A 21,899-nucleotide genomic window follows, 5' to 3' on the forward strand; every position below is an offset into this window, starting at 1 on the left:
GGACCCAGTAAGGCAAGCAGTTGCCATACACAATGAAAAAGCAGTTTGTTGGTGAGGTAAAGAGGGAACTCCAGAGTGCTCTGGCTTACCTTGGAGCTATCCTGACCAGCAGGATCTGCAGGGTGGGGAGAAATCTGACATGGTCAGTCTCAGAAAGGGAACCACACAGGGACCTTTAACTGCTTCCTGCCCAACTCCAGCCTCACGCCCATATAGGTTGGTGGACATACCTGTATTGACCCATCCTGGTATCCTATGGTCAGCTTTTCCTTGTGAAAAAGGGGACCCAACATGTTCTGTTTCCATTTGCGAGTTTCCTTATTTGAAAACCGCACTGCTGCCCGGAAGTGGCATCAGCAGAATACGCCTCCATCGACCACTTCCATGATGGCTGCAGACCGGAAGCGCACCCCTTGAAGAGACGCAATGTTCCGGTCCCGCCACCATCTTGCTCCTTAACCGCGAGGACACTCCAGGAAAACCAAAGCAATCACCCTGGGCAGGCGGGGGTCAGCGCTGCTCGTCCTATGGAGCAGGAGCACCCCGGTCAACCATGTCTGCCAGAGGGATCCCTGAGGCTGGCTGGACAAGCCTGGAAGATCTTTGGGGTCATAACCAGGAGGTTATCGCCGGCATCCTGACTTTTGGGGGGGAGGGGTGGTTGCATACCTCAGGGTGAAACCTGCCTCCCCGAGTGTGCTGCCCCTGACCTGCACTGCCCAAGGCTCGCTGGGCGGCTGGTCAGGGAGTCTCCTGCAACTTAGCACAGAGACTGAAGAAAATAAAACAGATGCAGCGCCTGTGGTTCCTCGCCAGCGTCAGAGCGTTAAAGAAAAAGTATTGCAGAGTTTAGTTCTGCTTTTAATTATGATAGTTGGGACATTCCCTCTCACATGAGACTACAAGAAGCTGATGTAAAGACAGTTGGCTTTGCCTACATTATCTGAATTTAAAGCGGTTGTAAACCCTATTAAAAAAAAAAACAAAAAAAAAACCTGCAAGACAAAAAGGCATAATGAGCTAGTATGCATCGCATACTAGCCCATTATGTTTAACTTACCTTAAAACGAAGCCCCGACACGGACCCCCGGACATCGATGCGGGCGCTGCCATGCGCGCGGGAGTGATTTTTCCGGCAAGCTCCCGGCAAGTTAATTGAAGGTCCCCCCGGACCTTCAGAGCGCATGCGCCGCTCGCGCGAGTGGCTGCATGCACTGTAAATATCTCCTAAACCGTGCCGGTTTAGGAGATATTATTTGTACCTACAGGTAAGCCTTATTATAGGCTTACCTGTAGGTAAAAGTGTCAAAAAGCGGGATACAACCGCTTTAAAAACTCATTAATTTTTTTGCAAATGGAGAAGTTTTGTTTTCCATCTATATGGAATTGAGCTTTATGGGCACTGTTGCCGTTACATTTCCTTGGGTCTCCTCCCCATGCTGAGCATTTCTCAAAGACCGTTTGACGTGAATACACTACTAGGTTCATTGCACAAGTTATGAAAGAAAGACTTTTAAGCAAGTTTCCTTATGCAACAAGGATTTTATATAAATATAAAAAAGATTTACCATTAATACAAAAAGGTAGTATGTGACTTTAGACAATTGTTACCTGGTTTGGATGGATGCTTTGTGTAATCAAACACCAGGACATCAGAGGAGGGAGTTTTGGTTGCAATTATACAAGGGTTTTGAGGCATGTACCTGGCCCGATTAACTTCACCTTCATGGTTAATTTTAATTTCAGTTTCAATCTTGCCACTAACAGATCCAAAGCCGCCAAACTCTAAATAAAAAGAACGAACATTAGGGCACTTCTTCCATTACTACATTCTACACTCTATGCACATGGCAATAAAAATTACTAAAAACTTGGATTTTTAAATGTATGAGAAAAAAAAATAGCATATCATAGTAGTACTATTACAAATCTTAAAGCCTACCTCCTTTCTCGCTGTCATAGTGAGATGCGTCAAACTGTGCGTCATCATTGGGTATCTGAACTCGTGCCACAACTAAGTGATTCTGTTCATCCGACGTGTGAGTGCCAAGTACCAACCAATGCAGAGCATAATCTTTGCCTTCGGGTCTAAGAGACAAACACAAATAAAACCTACAAGGGGACTGGGGCCAAGCCCATCAATTTAAGAAAGCTAGTAATGACCGACCATTTAAAAAAACAATTCCACAGAAATATGTAAAATACGAAGTGGGAAAAAAAGCAAGCTGTATACTACATAATCCAATATGAGGTTTACCTAGTAACATCAGGAAGCCACTGCACAGTAAGACTTGGCCACTCTAGGGCATGTGTCATCACCAGGTCATACAGAAAAGGAGTGTTCTTTTTCCATATTTTATACTCCTCATTGATAACCCGTTCCTCCACAGTATCTTCAAACACTGTCAAAAGAAGATAGTTTACCAAATTTGTATTTTAAAATTATCAAGCTCTATTTTGATAAACCCTGCTTGGAAAAAAAAAGTGTTAGGAGCTCAGCAGAACTGAATACTAAAAATAAAACCAAATGTTGAACCAGATACATTAAGTACATGCAACTTTGCTTCTTCTAAATATTGTAGATTGTATGAATGTAAGGCACCTGAAGAATAAGCATTTGTTCCTAATATAGTACATGCATCCGAGATATACCTACAGTCAGTTATACATCTTAAAAGAATAAAATAAAAAAACAGTCAATGCAATGAATTTAGGTGGCGGCAGGAAAAGTGGGCTTTGATGTAAAGCTACAACACATGCATCCAAGACACTAAGGTTTTGTGAGATAAGACTCCCAATCATGTGACTGCTGAACGCCAATCACAATGGTACCCCGCTCTCCCACGTCTGGGTAAGATCACCGCAATCATTGTGCAGTAGCACAATTTGCAGGCTAAGGGCTTACTTTATGCATGGAAGCCTGTATGATCACAGTGTCAATCCCAACAGTGATCACAAAATCAAGAATTCTTGTGGGCAAGAGCTGTCCGTGGCAGCCTAGTTTGACAGCTAGTGGCCACATATTGTCTGCTGCTAGTAGGGCTAATTCACCGTCCTGGACAGTTCCCACACACTGAAATGCAGTGGTAGGAGGGGGCAGTGTGATGCACATTTCAGTGCATCACATGGTTTTTATTTGTACCAACTTTAATTGACGTGCACAACAGTGATACTGGCTCCTACTTTCTCTCAGCCACTGGGTACACAGGATGTGGTGTCTATCACTTCAAACGCAGGCTGTGTTGTTGCAACTGTTGTGGAGATGCTCTGCAAAGAAGCTGCAGCAGTGGTTGAGGTGAGGAATAAAAAAGGAGAACAAGTGTTTTATCCCAACAGTAACTGAAAGCTGCAAGAAATTCCTTCCCGTTTTCTGAGCCCCTGGTTACTTTATTTTCCTCCACAAAACTGCATAGAACCAACCGAAACCTCTTGTCCGGCCTCACGTTCAAATTCCTAGCATACACGTTCCATGGCACCTCATACTTTTTAGATCTCTTTCCATTTCCCGTGCAGGGACATGGCAGACAGCACACAAGCCTGACGCCACAACAGAAACACGAGCCAGTCCTATGAAACGAACTGCACATGCACAAAAGACCAGGGCTGTGGAGTCTGTAGATAAATGTTCCGACTCCTCGGTTTTTGTACTTACGACTCCTATTAATATGCAAATGTATTTTATACATTCCTTGAAGGAAAGAAAGGCAACATACATGTCATTACCACAGGACTACTGGCTGGGAAGCCAACAGTCTACTGTATTGAACAGTTTAAGCAAAAGACAAACAATGAAAACACTGGTTCTGTAACGCTTATGCGACATCGCTTTCCTTTAGCAACTTCCATTTTGTCTAAGAAGGAATCAAAGTGAAGCCCCGTACCGATCGTCGGCCGACCGATCGGCCATCTTTTGTCCCCGGGCTGTCCTGTCCGCTGAAAAGTGCAAAAGACTGCACACGAATTTTGTCCGCAGACTGCAGAAGTGATGTCATGTGATGGTTAACTTTCCCTGTTTTTTCTTTTCTGGAGCATGCCCAGTCTTGCAAATCTGCTGTCTGTCGGCCGAATTCTGTACTGACTGGCGAACAATCGGCCGTTCTGGTGTCGGCATACAAAAATTTTAATGCTTGCACGACAGATTCTGTTCGGCCGAAAGTGTGCCGTCGGCAGCATCATACTAACAATCCGAAAATTGGCCGATCGTTCGGCCGACAATCGGTACATGTGTACGGGCCTTAATTCTTTGTTTGACGATGATCCTGAGTTACCACTATTGCTTAAAAGAATTTCATCCTGTGGAGGTATTTCAGGTCGTAATCCCTTCATGCAACTGCTACATCATAGAGGGACTTTTTCCCAGTAGCAGTCTGTTCACTGTTCAACAAAAGTCGGCTCATTGGGTCGACAAATAGCCACTAACAAGATTTCATTTTCCAGAAAAATACTCTTTTCATCATTGAAGATGCAACGCCCTGAGCTATTAACCCTCCATTTTTGTTCAGGCGATACAACAGGCTCTACCATTCCAAGAGGAATTTACCCGGGGTTAGATCGTCACATTGCAACCTCTTGGTGACAGTGAAGGGGTGAGAAAGAAGGTTCTCCAGCTCTTTTGTTTGTGTCCACTGGCTTTCAGTTAATGCAATATTTTCATTGTCCATTTCTTCTATGAAGTCTTTTAAGTTCAAGCAAGCACTTCACCATTAAATAAGTGCTTCCCCAGCGAGTTGTTTGATTCAAAATGGCTCCTTTTCCTGCACATCTTTTCAAAATTGCATCTGTTTGAGGCCCTGGCTGCAACAGTTACTTGCCGTAATTTGCCAATTAGTGTAGCTGCATGGCGATCTTTTAATCCATCTCTTATGGCAAGTTGCAGTGTATGAACAGCACATCGCATATGATGAATAGTAGCAAGCTTCAATGCTTCAAAGTTGTCTAAAAAAAAGTCCGCATTCTCTTCAGTTTCTAAACTTAGGGTACAGATGGGTAGGCTCCAGGTCCATTTCATGCCTTGTTTTGGCGCTCCTAACTTTTATCTGGCTCTTAGATTTAAAGCAAATTTTTAAAGCCCTGTATAAAGCTATGCAGGTAAAACCTCCTCAGGGGCTTAACACTCATTCTACAAGTGCTTCTGCTGCTTCTTGACCAGACATTGCTGGCTCTACCCCGGAGAAAATATGCAAAGCAGCGACCTAGTCTAGATTCTCCAGGTTTGCCTGGCACTATCATCTAAACTTGACAAGACAGGGTCAATCACTAGGAAGGTTGTTGCCCATGTTGGGAAGAATGGCTCCTCAAGGACTGTCCTGGAAGAGTACTAAAAACAGTTATGAAGTCAAACTCTGTCTGAGAGATTATCTTAAAAAGATTCTTAAAAAAAAATTATACATACATACACACATATATATATATACATACACACACACACACACACACACACACATATATACATATATATATACACACATACACAGTACAGACCAAAAGTTTGGACACCTCATTCAAAGTTTTCTTCATTTTCATGACTATGAAAATTGTTGAGTCACACTTCAAGATGTAGTCACCTGAAATGGTTTTCACTTCACAGGTGTGCCCTGTCAGGTTTAATAAGTGTGATTTCCTGCCTTATAAATGGGGTTAGGACCATCAGTTGAGTTGTGCAGAAGTCAGGTGGATACACAGCTGATAGTCCTACTGAATAGACTGTTAGAATTAGAATTTGTATTATGGCAAGAAAAGCAGCTAAGTACAGGAAAACGAGTAGCCATCATTACTTTAAGAAATGAAGGTCCGTCAGTCCGAAAAATTGGGAAAACTTTGAAAGTGTCCCCAAGTGCAGTCACAAAAACCATCAAGCGCTACAAAGAAACTGGCTCACATGCGGACCGCCCCAGGAAAGGAAGACCAAGAGTCACCTCTGCTGCGGAGGATAAGTTTATCCGAGTCACCAGCCTCAGAAATCGCAGGTTAACAGCAGCTCAGATTAGAGACCAGGTCAATGGCACACGGAGTTCTAGCAGCAGACACATCTCTAGAACAACTGTTAAGAGGAGACTGGGTGAATCAGGCCTTCATGGTAGAATATCTGCTAGGAAACCACTGCTAAAGAAAGGCAACAAGCAGAAGAGACTTGTTTGGGCTAAAGAACACAAGGAATGGACATTAGACCAGTGGAAATCTGTGCTTTGGTCTGATGAGTCCAAATTTGAGATCTTTGGTACCAACCACCGTGTCCTTTGTGCGACGCAGAAAAGGGGAACGGATGGACTCTACATGCCTGGTTCCCACCGTGAAGCATGGAGGAGGTGTGATGGTGCTTTGCTGGCGACACGGTTGGGGTTTTATTCAAAATTGAAGGCATACTGAACCAGCATGGCTACCACAGCATCTAGAAGCGGAATGCTATTCCATCCGGTTTGCGTTTAGTTGGACCATCATTGATTTTTTAACAGGACAATGACCCCAAACACACCTCCAGGCTGTGTAAGGGCTATTTGGCCAAGAAGGAGAGTGATGGGGGTGCTGCGCCAGATGACCTGGCCTCCACAGTCAACGGACCTGAACCCAAGCGAGATGGTTTGGGGTGAGCTGGACCGCAGAGTGAAGGCAAAAGGGCCAACAAGTGCGAAGCATCTCTGGGAACTCCTTCAAGACTGTTTGAAGACCATTTCAGGTGACTACCTCTTGAAGTGTGACTCTACAATTTTCATAGTCATGAAAATAAAGAAAACTCTTTGAATGAGGAGTGTCCAAATTTTTGGTCTGTACTAATATATATATATATATATATATATATATATATATATATATATATATATATATATATATATAACACATATACACACACAGTTACATAGTTAGGTTGAAAAAAAGACCAGTCCAACCTATGATGTGTGTGTGTGTGGTTGCTGTTGACCGTACATTTTATACCCCTGTATGTTGTGGTCTTTAAGGTGCCCATCTAATAGTTTTTTGAAACTATCGATGCTCCCTGCTGATATGACTGTTTGCAGAAGAGAATTCCACATCCTTACTGCTCTTACAGTGAAGAACCCCCTGCGTATTTTAAGGTTAAACCACCTTTCCTCTTTTCCTCTAGTTTTAGTGAGTGGCCACGCGTCTTATTGTATTTCCTTTCTCTGAAAAGTTTTTTCCATATGCTAGGGTTACCAGTACAATATTTGTACATTGATATATCCCCCCTCAATCGTCTCTTCTCCAGAGAGAATAAATTCAGTGCTTGTAGTCTTTCCTCATAGCTGATGTCCTCCATTCCCCTAATTATTTTTGTTGCCCTTCTCTAGACTTTCTCCAGTTCCAGCACATCCTTCGAGGACCGGTGACCAGAACTGGACAGCATACTCCAGATGTGGCCGGACCAGAGTCTTGTAGAGCAGTGGTCCTCAACCCTGGCCTACAGGGCCCACTAACAGGCCATGTTTGCAAGATAACTGAAATACATCCCAGGTGATATCATTTGCTGCTCAGTGATTGCAGTACTCTAGTCTGCATCTCCCCAAGGTAATACTTAAAATCTGGCCTGTTAGTGGGCCCTGAGGACCGGAGTTGAGGACCACTGTTGTAGAGCGGGAGAATAATCTATTTCTGGAGTGAATCCCCTTTTTTATACATCCCAGTATTCTGTTGGCTTTGCTTGCAGTAGCTTGGCATTGCATGCCACTGCCAAGCCTGTTGTCTACCAGTACCCCAGGTTCTTTTCCATCCTAGACTCACCCAGAGTCCCCCCCCCCCCCACAAGTGAGTAGCTTGCTTTCTGGTTTCTGGCACCCAGGTGCATTACTTTACATTTTTCAACATTAAACCTCATCTGCCATGTAGTTGCCCACCCCATCATTTTGTTCAGGTCCGCTTGTAAGGTTTCCACATCCTGCATAGAAGATATTGGCATGTTTAGTTTGGTATCATCCACAAATACTGAGATTTTACTTGATATCCCCTCCTCTAGATCATTTATGAATAAATTAAACAGGATTGGCCCCAGGACAGAACCCTGGGGGATCCCCCCCCCCCGCTTTCCACACCCACCCAAATCTGACTACTCCCCATTAATCACCACCCTTTGCAACCTCCCCTGGAGCCAGTTCTCTATCCAGGTACTCACCCTATGGTCCATACCTACCTTCCTTAGTTTGTACAGTAAGCGTTTGTGGGGAACGGTGTCAAAGGCCTTTGTGAAGTCCAGGTACACCACATCCACAGGCTTACCTTTATCTAGGTGGCAGCTCACTTCATCATAGAAGGTTAATTGATTGGTTTGGCAAGAACAATTTTTCATGAATCCATGCCGATTACTACTAATACCCGTTTTCATTACTAAAGTCTTGTATGTGGTCCCTTAACATCCCCTCCAAAATCTTGCAGACTACTGTTAGACTGACCGGCCTATAGTTACCCGGGATATATCTCGGCCCCTTCTTAAATATTGGTACCACGTTGGCTTTTTTCCAATCAGCTGGCACCATACCCGTCTGTAAACTATCCTTAAAGATCAAGAATAATGGTCTGGCAATCACCTGGCTGAGCTCTTTAAGAACCCTCGGGTGCAAGCCAACTGGTCCCGGTGATTTATTTATGTTAAGTTTCTCTAGTTTAGTTCCAAGTCTATCGTCCATTAGCCATGGCGGTATTTCCTGTGGTGTTTAGTTTGGCGTAACAAGCTGGGTTAGTGTAGCCCCCCCAATTCTTTTGTGAAAACTGAAGAAGAAATTTTTTAACACTACTGCCTTTTCCCTGTCCTCTGTGGCCAAAACTCCCTTATCGTCTTTTATGGGGCCAATGTGTTCTTGCCTCGCTTTCTTACTGTTTATATACTTAAAGAATTTCTTGGGGTTCTTTTTACTCTTCCGCTATATGTCTCTCGTGTTCTATTTTAGCCGCCCTGATTTCGTCTTTACATTTCTTATTACACTCTTTGTAATGCTTAAATGCTGCCAATGACCCCTCAGTCTTGTATTTTTTGAAGGCCTTTTCTTTAGCACTAATATGCATTTTTATGTTGGAGTTTAGCCACCCAGGGTTTAGTTTAGCTCTTTTAAATTTATTTCCCTTTGGAATGCACTGGTCAATCCCTGTTAAGTATGCTTTTGAAGCATTCCCATTTTTCCTCCGTGTTCTTTGTTCCCAGGGTTCTATCTCATTTGATATTATCTAGCAGAGAGCGCAGTTTTGAGAAATTGGATCTTTTGAAATTCAGTGTCCTTATATTGCCCTTGTGTTTCCTATTACTACAATACTGAAACTAAATTGATCTATGGTCCCTGTTTCCTAAGTTGTCCCGTATTTCTATATCCGTGAGCAGGTCTGTATCGTTGGTAATCAGTAGGTCAAGTACCGCATTGTTTCTTGTCGGTGCATTCACCATCTGACCCATGAAATTGTCCTGCAAAACATTTAGGAACTGCCGAGCCTTGGCTGAATGTGAGGTTCCTTCTGCCCAGTCTATATCTGGATAATTAAAATCCCCCATTATGACACTTGCCATCCTTGCTGCCAATCCCATCTGTAAAAGGAGGTCCGCCTCCCCCCTCTGGTTGGGGGGCCTATAGCATACGCCCAATATTACCTTCCCCACAGTGCCTTCCCTTTGAAGTTCTACCCATAGGGATTCTGCCTCGTCCATAGCTATATTATTAATATCCTCCCTCATTTACCTGTACACTGTTCTTAATATACAGACATAACCCTCACCCTTTTTTACCTCTATCTCTGCGATAAAGGGAATACCCCTGAATGGTCGCCATCCAGTCATGAGAGCTGTCAAACCAAGTCTCTGTTATCCCCACAAAATCTAAGTCCTCCTCAAACATCAGAAGCTCCAGCTCTCCCATCTTGTTCGCCAGGCTTCTGGCATTGGTATACAAGCCTCGTAATTTTGACCGGTTACATATATCCTCATATGATTTTAGGCTGCTTTCTTGATTTTTCCCCATACCCCCCCTGGGTTTAGGAGCTCCGAACACCCTATCGATAATGTCCCTATTTCTGCCCTCTGAATCTTGCTTTCCACTGGCTAATTCTACATCTGTACCCCCCCCCCCCCCCCATCACCTAGTTTAAAAGCCCCTCTAACTTTTCAGCCATCTTCTCACCCAGTACGGTTGCACCCTCCCATTTAGGTGCAATTTGTCCCTACCAAAGAGCCGGTGGCCGACTGAGAAGTCGGCCCAGTTCTCCAGGAACCCGAAACCCTTCTTACTACACCAGCTCCTCAGCCACTTGTTAACTTCCCTAATCTCCCGCTGCCTCTCTGGTGTGGCTCGAGGTACAGGTAGTATTTCTGAAAATATTACCTTGGAGGTCCTAGTCCTCAACTTAGCTTCTAAGTCCCTGAAAACGTTTAGGACTCTCCATCTTCCTCTGCCTATGTCATTGGTACCCACGTGTACCATGACAGCTGGGTCTTCCCAAGCCCCACCCAGTAATCTGTCCACCCGATCCGCGATGTGCCGAACCCGAGCACCAGGTAAACAACAGACACACACACACACGTTATACTTTTCCTGCTATGTACAATGGTATTGCACAGAGTTGTCCCAAACCTCCACTTCTGGTGTCCCCCACCAGTGCTTTCTGCTCTTCTCAATGCACCCCCATAGGAAGCTGCTTTCTATGGTGGCAAATCTACGGGCTCACTTCCGAGCCAGGCTATCTGCATCTACTGACGCCCACAGCACAACACGCCACCACACATTTGATTGACAGCAGCAGGAGCCAATGGCTCCCACAGTTGTCTGAGCCTAAAGGCCCGTACACACAATAAGAAAATCTGTAGGGAAAATTCATCAGACAACCAATCTGTCGATTATCGGATTGTTCGTATGGTGCTTTTGACAGCTGACTTTTTGCCTGACAAAATCCTGATGTGCAGGCTATATAATTTTTGTCCGTCAAAACAATGCCCGACTTTCGTCTCATTAGTACAGATTGACGGAAAAAAATCTTAAGCAAGACTAGGCATGCTCAGAGACGAAAGAACACATACAAAACAATCCAACACGACATCACTTCTGAAGTAGAATTCTGTCGTATGGGAAAATTCATATGAAAATAACCTCTTTCCTTTCCACATCAGACTAGCGTGCCACAAAAAACGGACAACAGATCATTCAATAATCTGATCGTGTGTCAGGGCTTAAGAGAAGCAATGCTGCTGCAGATAGGCACAGCGCTGAATAGAGACTGTGACCCATTCACACTGCAACGTAGCCTTTTTGTAATCACAACGCAGCGACGAAACGCATGGTAACGTACAGCATTGCGCTGTATTACATCGTCATGAAGTGTAAGTTTTGTAAGCTTCAAATACATTTTGTACAGAAAAGGCCATGTGATATGCCGGATTGCACACCACAAAATTTTGATTATAAAAAAGAAAAAAAAAAAACAGTAAAGTTAGCCCAATTTTTTTTCTATAATGTCAAAGATATTACGCCAAGTAAATGGCTATACAACATGTCAGGCTTCAAAATTGCGTACACTCTTGAAATGGCGACAAACTTTAGTACTTAAAAATCCCCATAGGCAACGCTTGAAAAATTTCTACAGGTTACCAGTTTAGACTTCGACTTTGTTCTAGTGCTAGAATTATTGCTCTCACTCTAACCATCTAGGCCAGGGATCCTCAAACTACGGCCCTCCAGCTGTTGCGGAACTACACATCCCATGAGGCATTGTAAAATTCTGACATTCACAGACATAACTAGGCATGATGGGAATTGTAGTTCCTGAACAGCTGGAGGGCCATAGTTTGAAGACCCTTGATCTAGGTGATACCTCACACGAGTAATTTGAACACTGTTTGCATATGTGGGTGCGACTTGCATATGCTTCTGCGCGTGAGCTCGGAGGGACAAGGCACTTTAATTTTTACACTGTCCCTTTTATTCCTATTACAAGGAATGTAAAAATCCCTTGTATTAGAAATAAGCAGGACACTTCCTCTAATGTGAGATCTGGAGAAAAAGACCTCAGATCTTACATTTATACTTGAAAGCAAAAAAAACGTAGCCCTTCAATCACTTCATCCCCAGAAGGTTTTACCCCCTTAATGACCAGGCCATTTTTTTGTGATTCAGCTTTAACTGACAATTGCGGGGTCATGCAACGCTGGAGCAAAGTACAATTGATGTCCCCCCCCCCCCCCACAAATAGAGATTTCTTCAACTCACGATTTTTAGATGTTGCGCTATAAAAAAAAAAGCGACAATTTTGAAAAAAAATATTTTTACTTTCTGCTATAAAACATTCCCAATTAAAAAAAAATAAATTTTTAGCATTTTAGGCCAGTTTGTATTCTGCTATTTTTGGAAGAAAAAATCCCAAAAATCGGATATTAGTTTGCACAAAAGTTATAGCGTTTACAAACTATGGGATGGATTTTTTTCTTTGTTTTTATTAGTAATGGCAGAAATCAGCGATTTTATATCAGGACTGACATTGGGGTGGACAAATCTGACACCATTGATAGATATGAAAGGGTTAAATACCAGCACTATGGAGTTTCAGTACCTTAATTGAACTAGGATAGTGGTTATTGTGGTGTTAGCTGCCCCCAACCTACCTCTGAGGTAGTAAATTGGAAAAAATGCAAGAAAAGTTGGGACCGGCGCTACCACTTTAAAATCAAAAAATGTGTATTTGTGCGGTTTCAAAAACTGTTAAATAATACGTATTTATAAAGTGCATATGGTGCATATAGTGCGTTTAAAATTGCAAAGTGCTGCGTGCTAGTAAAACTTCATTAAAATAGCATGGGCTGTGCTCAGTGTACCATATATCACATATACATATAGAAAGTGCTGAGTGCTACTGATACCACGTGAGTGATTATGTGCTTATAACAATATATGGCGCCAGTGGATCTCCACCAATTGCACCGCTGCTTACCGCACTTGTAAGACAGGTGGCTCAGCACTCCTCGGTCACTAGAATAAAAGATAAGCCTCCATTGCGTAGTATATGTTGATAAGGATAAAGCAACTTAGCATCCACTCACATTTAGGGAGTTCACTATCAGCATAAGGTGTTCGCCGAGCCGCTTCCGCGTTCCACCGGCTCAAACCACCGTTCCCGGAAGTGACGTACTGACGTACCAAAACCACGCCCTACGCATTTCATCATACGCTCCAGATGACGTGGTATGACGAAACACGTAGGGCGTGGTTTTGGTACGTCACTTCCGGGAACGGTGGTTTGAGCCGGTGGAACGCGGAAGCTGCTCGGCCAACACCTTATACTGATAGTGAACTCCCTAAATGTGAGTGGATGCCAAGTTGCTTTATCCTTAACATACACTAAGCAATGGAGGCTCATCTTTTATTCTAGTGACCGAGGAGTGCTGAGCCACCTGTCTTACAAGTGCGGTAAGCAGCGGTGCAATTGGTGGAGATCCACTGGCGCCATATATTGTTATAAGCACATAATCACTCACGTGGTATCAGTAGCACTCAGCACTTTATGTATATGTGATATATGGTACACTGAGCACAGCCCATGCTATTTTAATGCAGTTTTACTAGCACGCAGCACTTTGCAATTTTAAACGCACTATATGCACCATATGCACTTTATAAATACGTATGATTTATACAGTTTTTGAAACCGCACAAATACACATTTTTTGATTTTAAAGTGGTAGCGCCAGTCCCAACTTTTCTTGCACTTTTTCCCAAATCTGACACCAATACAGTGATCAGTGCTAAATATGCACTGTTACTGTATAAATGACACTGGCAGGGAAAGGGGTTAATACTGGGGGTGATCAAGAGGTTAAGCATGAGCCTCTAAATTGTGCTTACTAACTGTGGAGGGTGGGGGGGGGGGGGTCAGTGACAGGCACACAGATCGGTGTTTCAGCTCAGCCGAGCCACACAATCTCATTGTGCCTGTGACAGGAGAGTCACCTGCTTTGTTTACATAGGCAGGCGGCTCTCCCGTCAGTTTCTCTGAAGATTGTGTGAGGCAGGCGGCAATTACGCCCGATCCTCCCGTGGTCTGGCTCCTGCTGTGTCAAATCACAGTGCGAGTGTGGCTCATGCCCTCGTGCACATAATCACGTAGATCAGTGGTCCTCAACCCTGGCCTACAGGGCCACTAACAGGCCAGGTTTGCAAGATAACTGAAATACATCCCAGGTGATATCATTTGCCTCTCAGTGATTGCAGTACTCTAGTCTGCATCTCCCCAATGTAATACTTAAAATCTGGTCTGTTAGTGGGCCCTGAGGACTGGAGTTGAGGACCACTGACAGATCTACATGATTGTACACACACAGCCAAGCCACCCTGCTGCAGTAAATCTGCATGGGGCAGTCAGCCAGTGGTTAAGGCCTTTGGGCGACATTTTGACATTATGGCCAAGGGCATGGAGTCGAGTGGGGGCCATCTTGCCCTCACTTGACTTCCTTCCCACCAGGCAAAAAGACTGGTTCATTTTCCTCGCTACAGACGCTCCGGTAAGCGGGGAAAATGACCGGGACGCGACAGGAAGGGGGTGGGCACCTCACCCACCACCCATAAATAAAGTGATCCAGCAGCAAATCCACCACTGGGACCACTTATGTGGAAGAGGACCACCAGTCGTGTAAGAAAATACCAGGGTTAAGGACGCTATCTGCTACCAAAAATTGATATCTACCGTCAACGTAGCGACGTAAATACACCGTGAGCAGTCCAGAAGTGGTTAAACACATAAAAATGCATACTATTACATAGGGATGCACCGAATATTCGGCGGCCGAACATTATTCGGCCGAAAATAGAGAAAATAGCACTTTCGGCATTCGGCCGAATAAGTCAAAAGGCCAAATAATTTTGAGCCGAACAATGTCAGCTTCCGCCCTGACCGCTCACCTTCCTCATTGCGGCTCGCGGCTCCCTTCTCACACGCCGCCGGTGTCCTGTCCGGCCGCGAGTAGGGGGTGTGACGTCACGCGCGCGTCCCGCCCCCTGCTCCTGACTGCGGCTCCTTCACACTAGGTCCACGCCCCGCCCCCCTGTTCGCGGCTTTTGCCTCTGGCTGCAGTTCAGGTATGTGATGTGGAGCTGAGCACATTTGGGGGAGAATACGGTAGCTGCACAAGCATTAGTGTGCAGACTGCCATATGTTGTTGCCACTTGCCATGCTCATTACATTAGAGTGCCCTATAAAGTGCCCCTTAAAAAAAAAAAAAAAAGTGCCCAACAGAGTGCTCCCTTGACATAAAATGTGGCCATCAGCATGCCCCTTATTTTATGCTAAGGGACATGCTGATGAGCATATTTTATGTTAAGGACAACTCTGATGAGCATATTTTATGTTAAGGGGCACTCTGATGGGCATATTTTATTTTAAGGGGCACGCTAATGGGCATATTTTATGTTAAGAGCAATGCTGATTTAAATGTTTTGTTTTCCCATCAGCGTGCCCCCCAACATAAAATATGCCCATCAGCGTGCCCCCTAAAAATTGGCAAAATAAATGGAAAAAATGCGAAACACCGCGTTCGGTATTCGGCCTTCGGCCAAGCATTTCATTATTATTCGGCTTCGGCCAAGAATTTCATTTCGGTGCATCCCTACTATTACACTGTTTAAACCACTGAAATAGTGATTAAATAAAAGTGATAAAACTGAAAAGTTGTGGAAAAGCTGCAGCTCTGACATGTATTTTTTCTCTTTTAGTCGTGACAGCACAGGGTTTTTATGTATACTGTCAATTGTCATACCCTGTACATACTCCTTTTTGCTCTCCACTATTCCATCCACACTCCTGTACATATTGCTCCCTGTCATCCAATCCACACTCCTGTCCTGCACATACTGCCTGCTGTCATATCCAACAACTCTTCGCCTGCACATTCTGCCTGCTGTCATACCCTTCACACCGCACTGCTGAATATACCCCCCCCCCCCCTCTCCATACCCCCTAGACTAGCCTTTTTCAACCAGTGTGCCCAGGCACCCTGGGGTGCCTTGAGGTTTCTTCAGGGCTGCCTTAGCAAAATGGCTAAAAATTGCCCAAAAAAAAAAGGTTTTAATTGTGCATAATTACAACCTTCTAACTGCCAGCGTCCTAACAACCATTGGCATAATCAGTTGATAAGGAGGATCTCATTCGCCTGCATAGCATCCTTGTTTGACCCTCCCCCTGTCCCTCACATTAGCTGAATGATAGAGAAAAACTGAGGGAAAAGAGCAACATTGGAATACTAGTCAGTACCAGTTTACAAAAGTGCATTTGATTTGGAAGAACAAAACCCCTCTGAAGTTGGGTGTCCTACATGGGACTCGTGAATGTTGCTGCATTATGCAAGACTGTTAGAATAGTTTTTACATTTTAGAATGGGGCGCCTCGACTTTCCATTTTTAAAGGGTGCCTTGACTGAAAAAAGGTTGAGAAACACTGCCTTAGACTCCTTTCCTACTGGATATACTACCTACTCTCATACCCTCCACACTACTCCCCTCCACATACTGCCAGCTCTTATACTTCACACCCCACTGCTGCACCTTTTACCCCCCTAATACCCTTTGCGCTCTTCTCATGCACATACTGCTCTCCAGATACTTCTTTAGCATAATGTGTTATATCCCCAACCTTTCCCATTATGCAAGCTGGAAAGAGTGTGCGCGCATTTCAGAACAATCAGGACCGTTCAATATGAGACTAAACCATAGGCCATCGTTGCAAAGACCTTTTCCTGGCTAGTATACTGGAAATCAAGAAATACTAAGTCCAAAGATCTGACAAATGGATTGGGCTACAGCCCCAAAAGCTGGAGTAGTCAAAAGGTCAATATAAAGCGTATATTTAAAAAAAATGCAGCCATTCACATTTTAAATCACAAATACCTTAGATGCAGATATAGATAGGAAGAAAAAAAAAACAGGCTTTGGTCAGCATACCCAGTCTCTTGAACAGGGAAGACTTTTTTTTAAAACTAGTCTGAACTATTGACATGGTAAATAGATTCTTGACAGAAGGAAGCCTGTACTTCTTTCTATTAAAGAAAAACACTAGCCAAAATGTATTTCTTCATTTGGAATAGAGCAGAAGTGGAGAGGAACCTGTCAGATTAAGACCCCATTCAGACTAGCGCGACTTGTCAGCCTAACAAGTCGCGCTCGGTCGCTCACCATTGATTAGCACAGGGCCTGTTCTAATAGGAGCGACACAAGTCGCTCCGACTTAGAAAAAGGGTCCTGTACTACCTGGGGGCGACCTGCATAGACTTCCATTATGTGAAGTCCCTGCAAGTTGCGGTGCACAGACTTCACAGGTCGCCCCTCGAAGTCGGATCGCCTCAGTGTGAACCAGCTTAGGGCCTGTGTTGATGGGCTTTTGTTCTCTCCAGATGAGTGTTTTTGTTTTAAAAAAAGTCTATAGGAATGCAAAGCAGGTCAGCTGTTGGTAAAACAAACCTGTCAATGAACTTTGAGAATGATCTGATAGGCATCTCAAACTGATACCATTGACACAGGCCACTGAAACACTGTCTGTGCCTATCAAGGGTATTCACTATCTTAACCACTATCCCCAGAACACATTGTGATGGGAAGTTAACATTTTTCAATCCTCAGTGGAACAGAAAAAGACAGGGAAGCTTCCCAATGAGAACAATCCTACTGTGGTGACAACTGTCAGACATTTCCTCAGCCAGAGACTTTAGGGATGTGAATGTCTTCTCTCCTGTTATGTCACCACAAAGTGAGGGGAAATGTGGGGACAAACATCAAAAAAACCCATTAGGTGGTTAGCCCTTCATCCGAACCAAGGATGGCCATGAACGCCTCAAAATTCAGCAGGGACTAAACAGATTTTCAATACATTTATGGTTACTGTAGCTCAACAAAAGTTGATTCGTTGAAAAAAGCAGCTGGATCAGAGGTGTCAGCGCTTATCTGTGTATTCTGATAACAGGGGCATCCCCTGACTGAATACAATAGTGCAGCAGGGAGAATTCCCTACTCATGGCATGGATGGGGGAAACCAGTTAAGTTCTTTTTAGGTTGTATGGGGGGGGGGGGGGCACTGTACCATGTAAGGGCCAGCATAGGAAAAAAAACTTTGGGCGTGAGCCTACATTAATAAGAGCAGAAACAAATGCCAGGCCACCCTGGACCCCCTCAGACATGAAGCCTGGGCTATGCACTGCAGTTAATGGATGTATAGATGACAAAGGAAGCCATAGTACTGCAAGAGAGGGCTAGCACTCACATTACTGTAGTAGGCCGCCAGGGAGGTGGTAGAGCCCACACACATACTACAATACATACACTGAACACAATGCTAGGGCAGAGCATTGAATGGCGCCGGTTAGAGAGATTCCAAGCAGCACAATAGACTTGTACCAGCACACACAGCCCTCTTCCAAGACACACTGCTGACACAGGACAGAGCACAGTGCCGCCACCAACAAACACACTCGGGGGGGGGGGGGTGAAGCGCAGACCGCTACCGAGTCCCCTCAGAACCCGGGCCAGCCAAGGCCTCTCTTACTTTCTTTACTCGCTATTACTCCCGCCTCTTCTGAACACACAGGAGCCGTGCAGAGCCCCGCTCGCCGGTCACCTGTGCTGCTTCCCGCGTTCAGGACGACACACAATCCGCGCTGACGCAGCCGAAAGAGCACCCGCCAAAGTTCCAGCTACTTGTAACAGGAGCACGCTGTCTCTTCCTCGGCTCCACCTCCGCTACGTACCATGCGTGTACCATGGGGGCCGAATGACCAATCAAGAGCAAGGCGGCAGACCGGGAGACGTAGGACAAACGTAGGCGGACATGTTTAAAACTGGCAAAAGTCTCCGTTACGTTAGTCTACGTTAGGAATGGCGGTACCCTGGAGTGATGGAGGATGCCTGGTATAATCATCTACATCTATTGTAAAATAAGAGTGCTTAGCTCCCAACTGTCCCTGATTTCGAAGAAGTGTCACTGATTTCAGGGAACTGTCCCTGATTTAGAACAAAGTCCCTCTTTTCTCCACATCTGTCCCTCATTATGGACTGCTCTATATAGTTGTATATAAAATGTACTATTTATCATTCAAAAAAGTGTCTCACAGTGCTAAATCTTTCATACATCATGGCTACACTTGTAAATTTCAAAAACCAATATAAAAGAATAGTAGTGGTAATAAGAAACACTTGTGGGTTTAAAGTAGAACTATAGGCAAAACTTTTATTTTCATTTTGGATAAAGTAAGGGTTATAAAACATGTAAGGTCTATTTTTGCCATCTTTGTCCCATTGGGGAGATTTCCCTTCACTTCCTGTCCCATAGTTAAACAGGAAGTGAGAGGAAATCCGTGAAAATTAGGGGAATCACTTTGGGACCCCCAGGTCACCAGAACTTTTGTCCCCATTGGAAGATTCTCCATTAGTTTTCTTGAGACAACCCACAATTCTCTTTTAAATTCACTTTTAACTGCTTGCCGACCGCCGCACGACTATTTACTGCGGCGGTCAGCCCCGTACAGGCAGGGACGGCCTTAGGTGTTCAGGCGCCCTGTGCGAGCTAATCCTGTGGCACCCCCCCCCCCCCCCCGCGCGCATTTTCTTGCACCTTTTTTGCACTTTGACTTTTCTTTTTTATGATCACTAATAACTTAGCCCCCCTTACATCAGAGACCCCCCACACAGAGCCCCTTTACATCAGAGACCCCCCACACAAAGCCCCCCTTAATTTAGAGCGCCCCTACATCAGAGAGCCCCCCTCACATCAGAGATCCCCCACACAGAGCCCCCCTCACATCAGAGATCCCCCACACAGAGCCCCCCTCACATCAGAGACCCCCCACACAAAGCCCCCCTCACATCAGAGACCCCCCACACAAAGCCCTCCTCACATCAGAGACCCCCCCACACATCAGAGACCCCCCACACAAAGCCCCCCACACACAGAGCCCCCCTCACATCAGAGACCCCCCCACACTAAGCCCCCCTAACATCAGAGACCCCCTACACACAAAGCCCCCCTCACATCAGAGATCCCCCTCACATCAGAGACCCCCACACAAAGCCCCCCTTACATCAGAGACCCCCCACACAAAGCCCCCCTCACATCAGAGACCCCACACACAGAGCCGCCTTACATCAGAGACCCCCCACACATCAGAGACCCCCCACACAAAGCCCCCCTCACATCAGAGACCCCCAACACAGAGCCCCCCTCACATCAGAGACCCCCCACACAGAGCCCCCCTCACATCACAGACCCCACACAAAAGAGCCCCCTTACATCAGAGACCCCACACAAAAGAGCCCCCTTACATCAGAGACCCCCCACACAAAGCCCCCCCTAACATCAGAGACTCCCCACATCAGAGACCCCCTTACATCAGAGACCGCCCACATCAGAGCCCCCCCCCACACACAGAGCCCCCCACATCAGAGAGCCCCCACACAAAGCCCCCTTACATCAGAGCCCCCCCCACATCAGAGAGCCCCCCTTACATCACAGACCCCCCCACACAAAGCCCCCTTACATCAGAGCCCCCCCCCACACACACAGAGCCCCCCACATCAGAGAGCCCCCCTTACATTAGACCCCCCACAAAAAGCCCCCTTACATCAGAGCCCCCCACATCAGAGAGCCCCTCCTTACATCGCAGACCCCCACACAAAGCCCCCTTACATCAGAGCCCCCCCCCCCCACACAGAGCCCCCCACATCAGAGCCCCCCCTTACATCACAGACCCCCCCACAAAAAGCCCCCTTACATCAGAGTCCCCCTCCCACACAGAGCCCCCCTTACAAAGCCCCCCTCACACAGAGCCCCCCATATCAGAGACAGCCCCACGCATCAGAGACCTCCCTAACATTTTTTTGAAGGAGACCTCACTTACCTTACCTCACGCTGTCTGCACTTTTCTTTAAACTTCCCGCCCACACATCCCCGGGGAGTGTGGGCGGGGCGGGAGGAGAAGGGTGGGGCGAGGAGGAGCTGACGATCCCTGCAGGGAGGAGGGATCTGTCACCATGCGTGGATCGGAGGCTGAGCTGTGTGTAATACACAGCTCGCCTCAGACAGGCTGCAGCAGTAGGTGAGGTGATCGAGAGGTGACCGAGGCACAGCCGCACGGCAGGAGGTAAGCGGCGGCCGCAGCCTGTGTTGACCCTGTCCAGGCCGCGGTCGCCGCTTACCTCCCGCTGTGCGGCCTGAATCGCCTGATCTTCTGCGAGCTATGATGGCCGCACGGCGCCCTTGTTGCCCATGGCGCCCTGTGCGGCCGCACAGCTCGCACACCCCAAAGGCCGGCCCTCCGTACAGGCAAAGTGACGTAGGACTATGTCGCTAGCCTGTGAGCCTCTAGGGGGCAAGTGCGCGCAGCCGGGGGTGAGCGCGCGCCGCCGGAGGCACGCTCCCACCCCCGTTCGTTCCCTAAGAAGTCCACGCGTGTGACCGGCGGACCCGATCTCCCCATGGAGAGGAAGAAAGGCAGGCGGCCAGGGCTGGCCCAAGACATTGTGCTGCCCGGGTCCAAAAATTAAATGCTGCCCCCCCAAAAAAAAAAAATTACGCCCACCAATAGGCCCACACAATTTTATTTTATATCATGATGATTAAAACTAAAATTAAATTTATCAGGAAGTCAGATTTACGTGCAACTGCACCTTGTCTACATGCACAATAGAGATGTATAGAACTGTTCGACGGCGAACAGTTCCCGGCGAACTTAGCATGTTCGCGTTCGCCGCTGCCGGCGAACATATGCGATGTTCGGTCCGCCCCCCATAAGACATCATTGAGGCAAACTTTGACCCTGAACTTTACAGTCAGCAGGCACATTTCCAGCCAATCAGCATACCTCCCTCCCACACCCTCCCACCTCCTATAAATAAGCCAGGGCAGCATCCATCTTAGATCATTCTGAAGCAGTGTGTGTAGTGAGAGTAGGG

The 21,899-nt window shown here is 46.0% G+C and overlaps 1 protein-coding gene across 2 annotated transcripts in view; it reads right to left on the minus strand.

Annotated features, from left to right (window-relative positions):
• RBBP7 (RB binding protein 7, chromatin remodeling factor) overlaps window positions 1–18,714 on the minus strand; it is a 39,936-nt gene extending 21,222 nt beyond the window's left edge. For both annotated transcript variants that reach the window (XM_082246879.1, XM_082246878.1), the window contains exons 1-4: window positions 18,499–18,714; window positions 2,258–2,402; window positions 1,943–2,088; window positions 1,612–1,785 (exon numbers count right to left, since the gene is read on the minus strand). In XM_082246879.1, coding sequence (XP_082103005.1) covers window positions 1,612–1,785; window positions 1,943–2,088; window positions 2,258–2,402; window position 18,499 — 466 coding nt within the window. In that variant the 5' untranslated portion in view covers window positions 18,500–18,714. The remainder of the gene's footprint in view (window positions 1–1,611; window positions 1,786–1,942; window positions 2,089–2,257; window positions 2,403–18,498) is intronic.
• Between the last annotated feature and the right edge of the window lie 3,185 nt (window positions 18,715–21,899).

Source organism: Pelophylax lessonae (assembly GCF_965119305.1).
Source record: "Pelophylax lessonae genome assembly, chromosome: 2".
Lineage (NCBI taxonomy): Eukaryota > Metazoa > Chordata > Amphibia > Anura > Ranidae > Pelophylax > Pelophylax lessonae.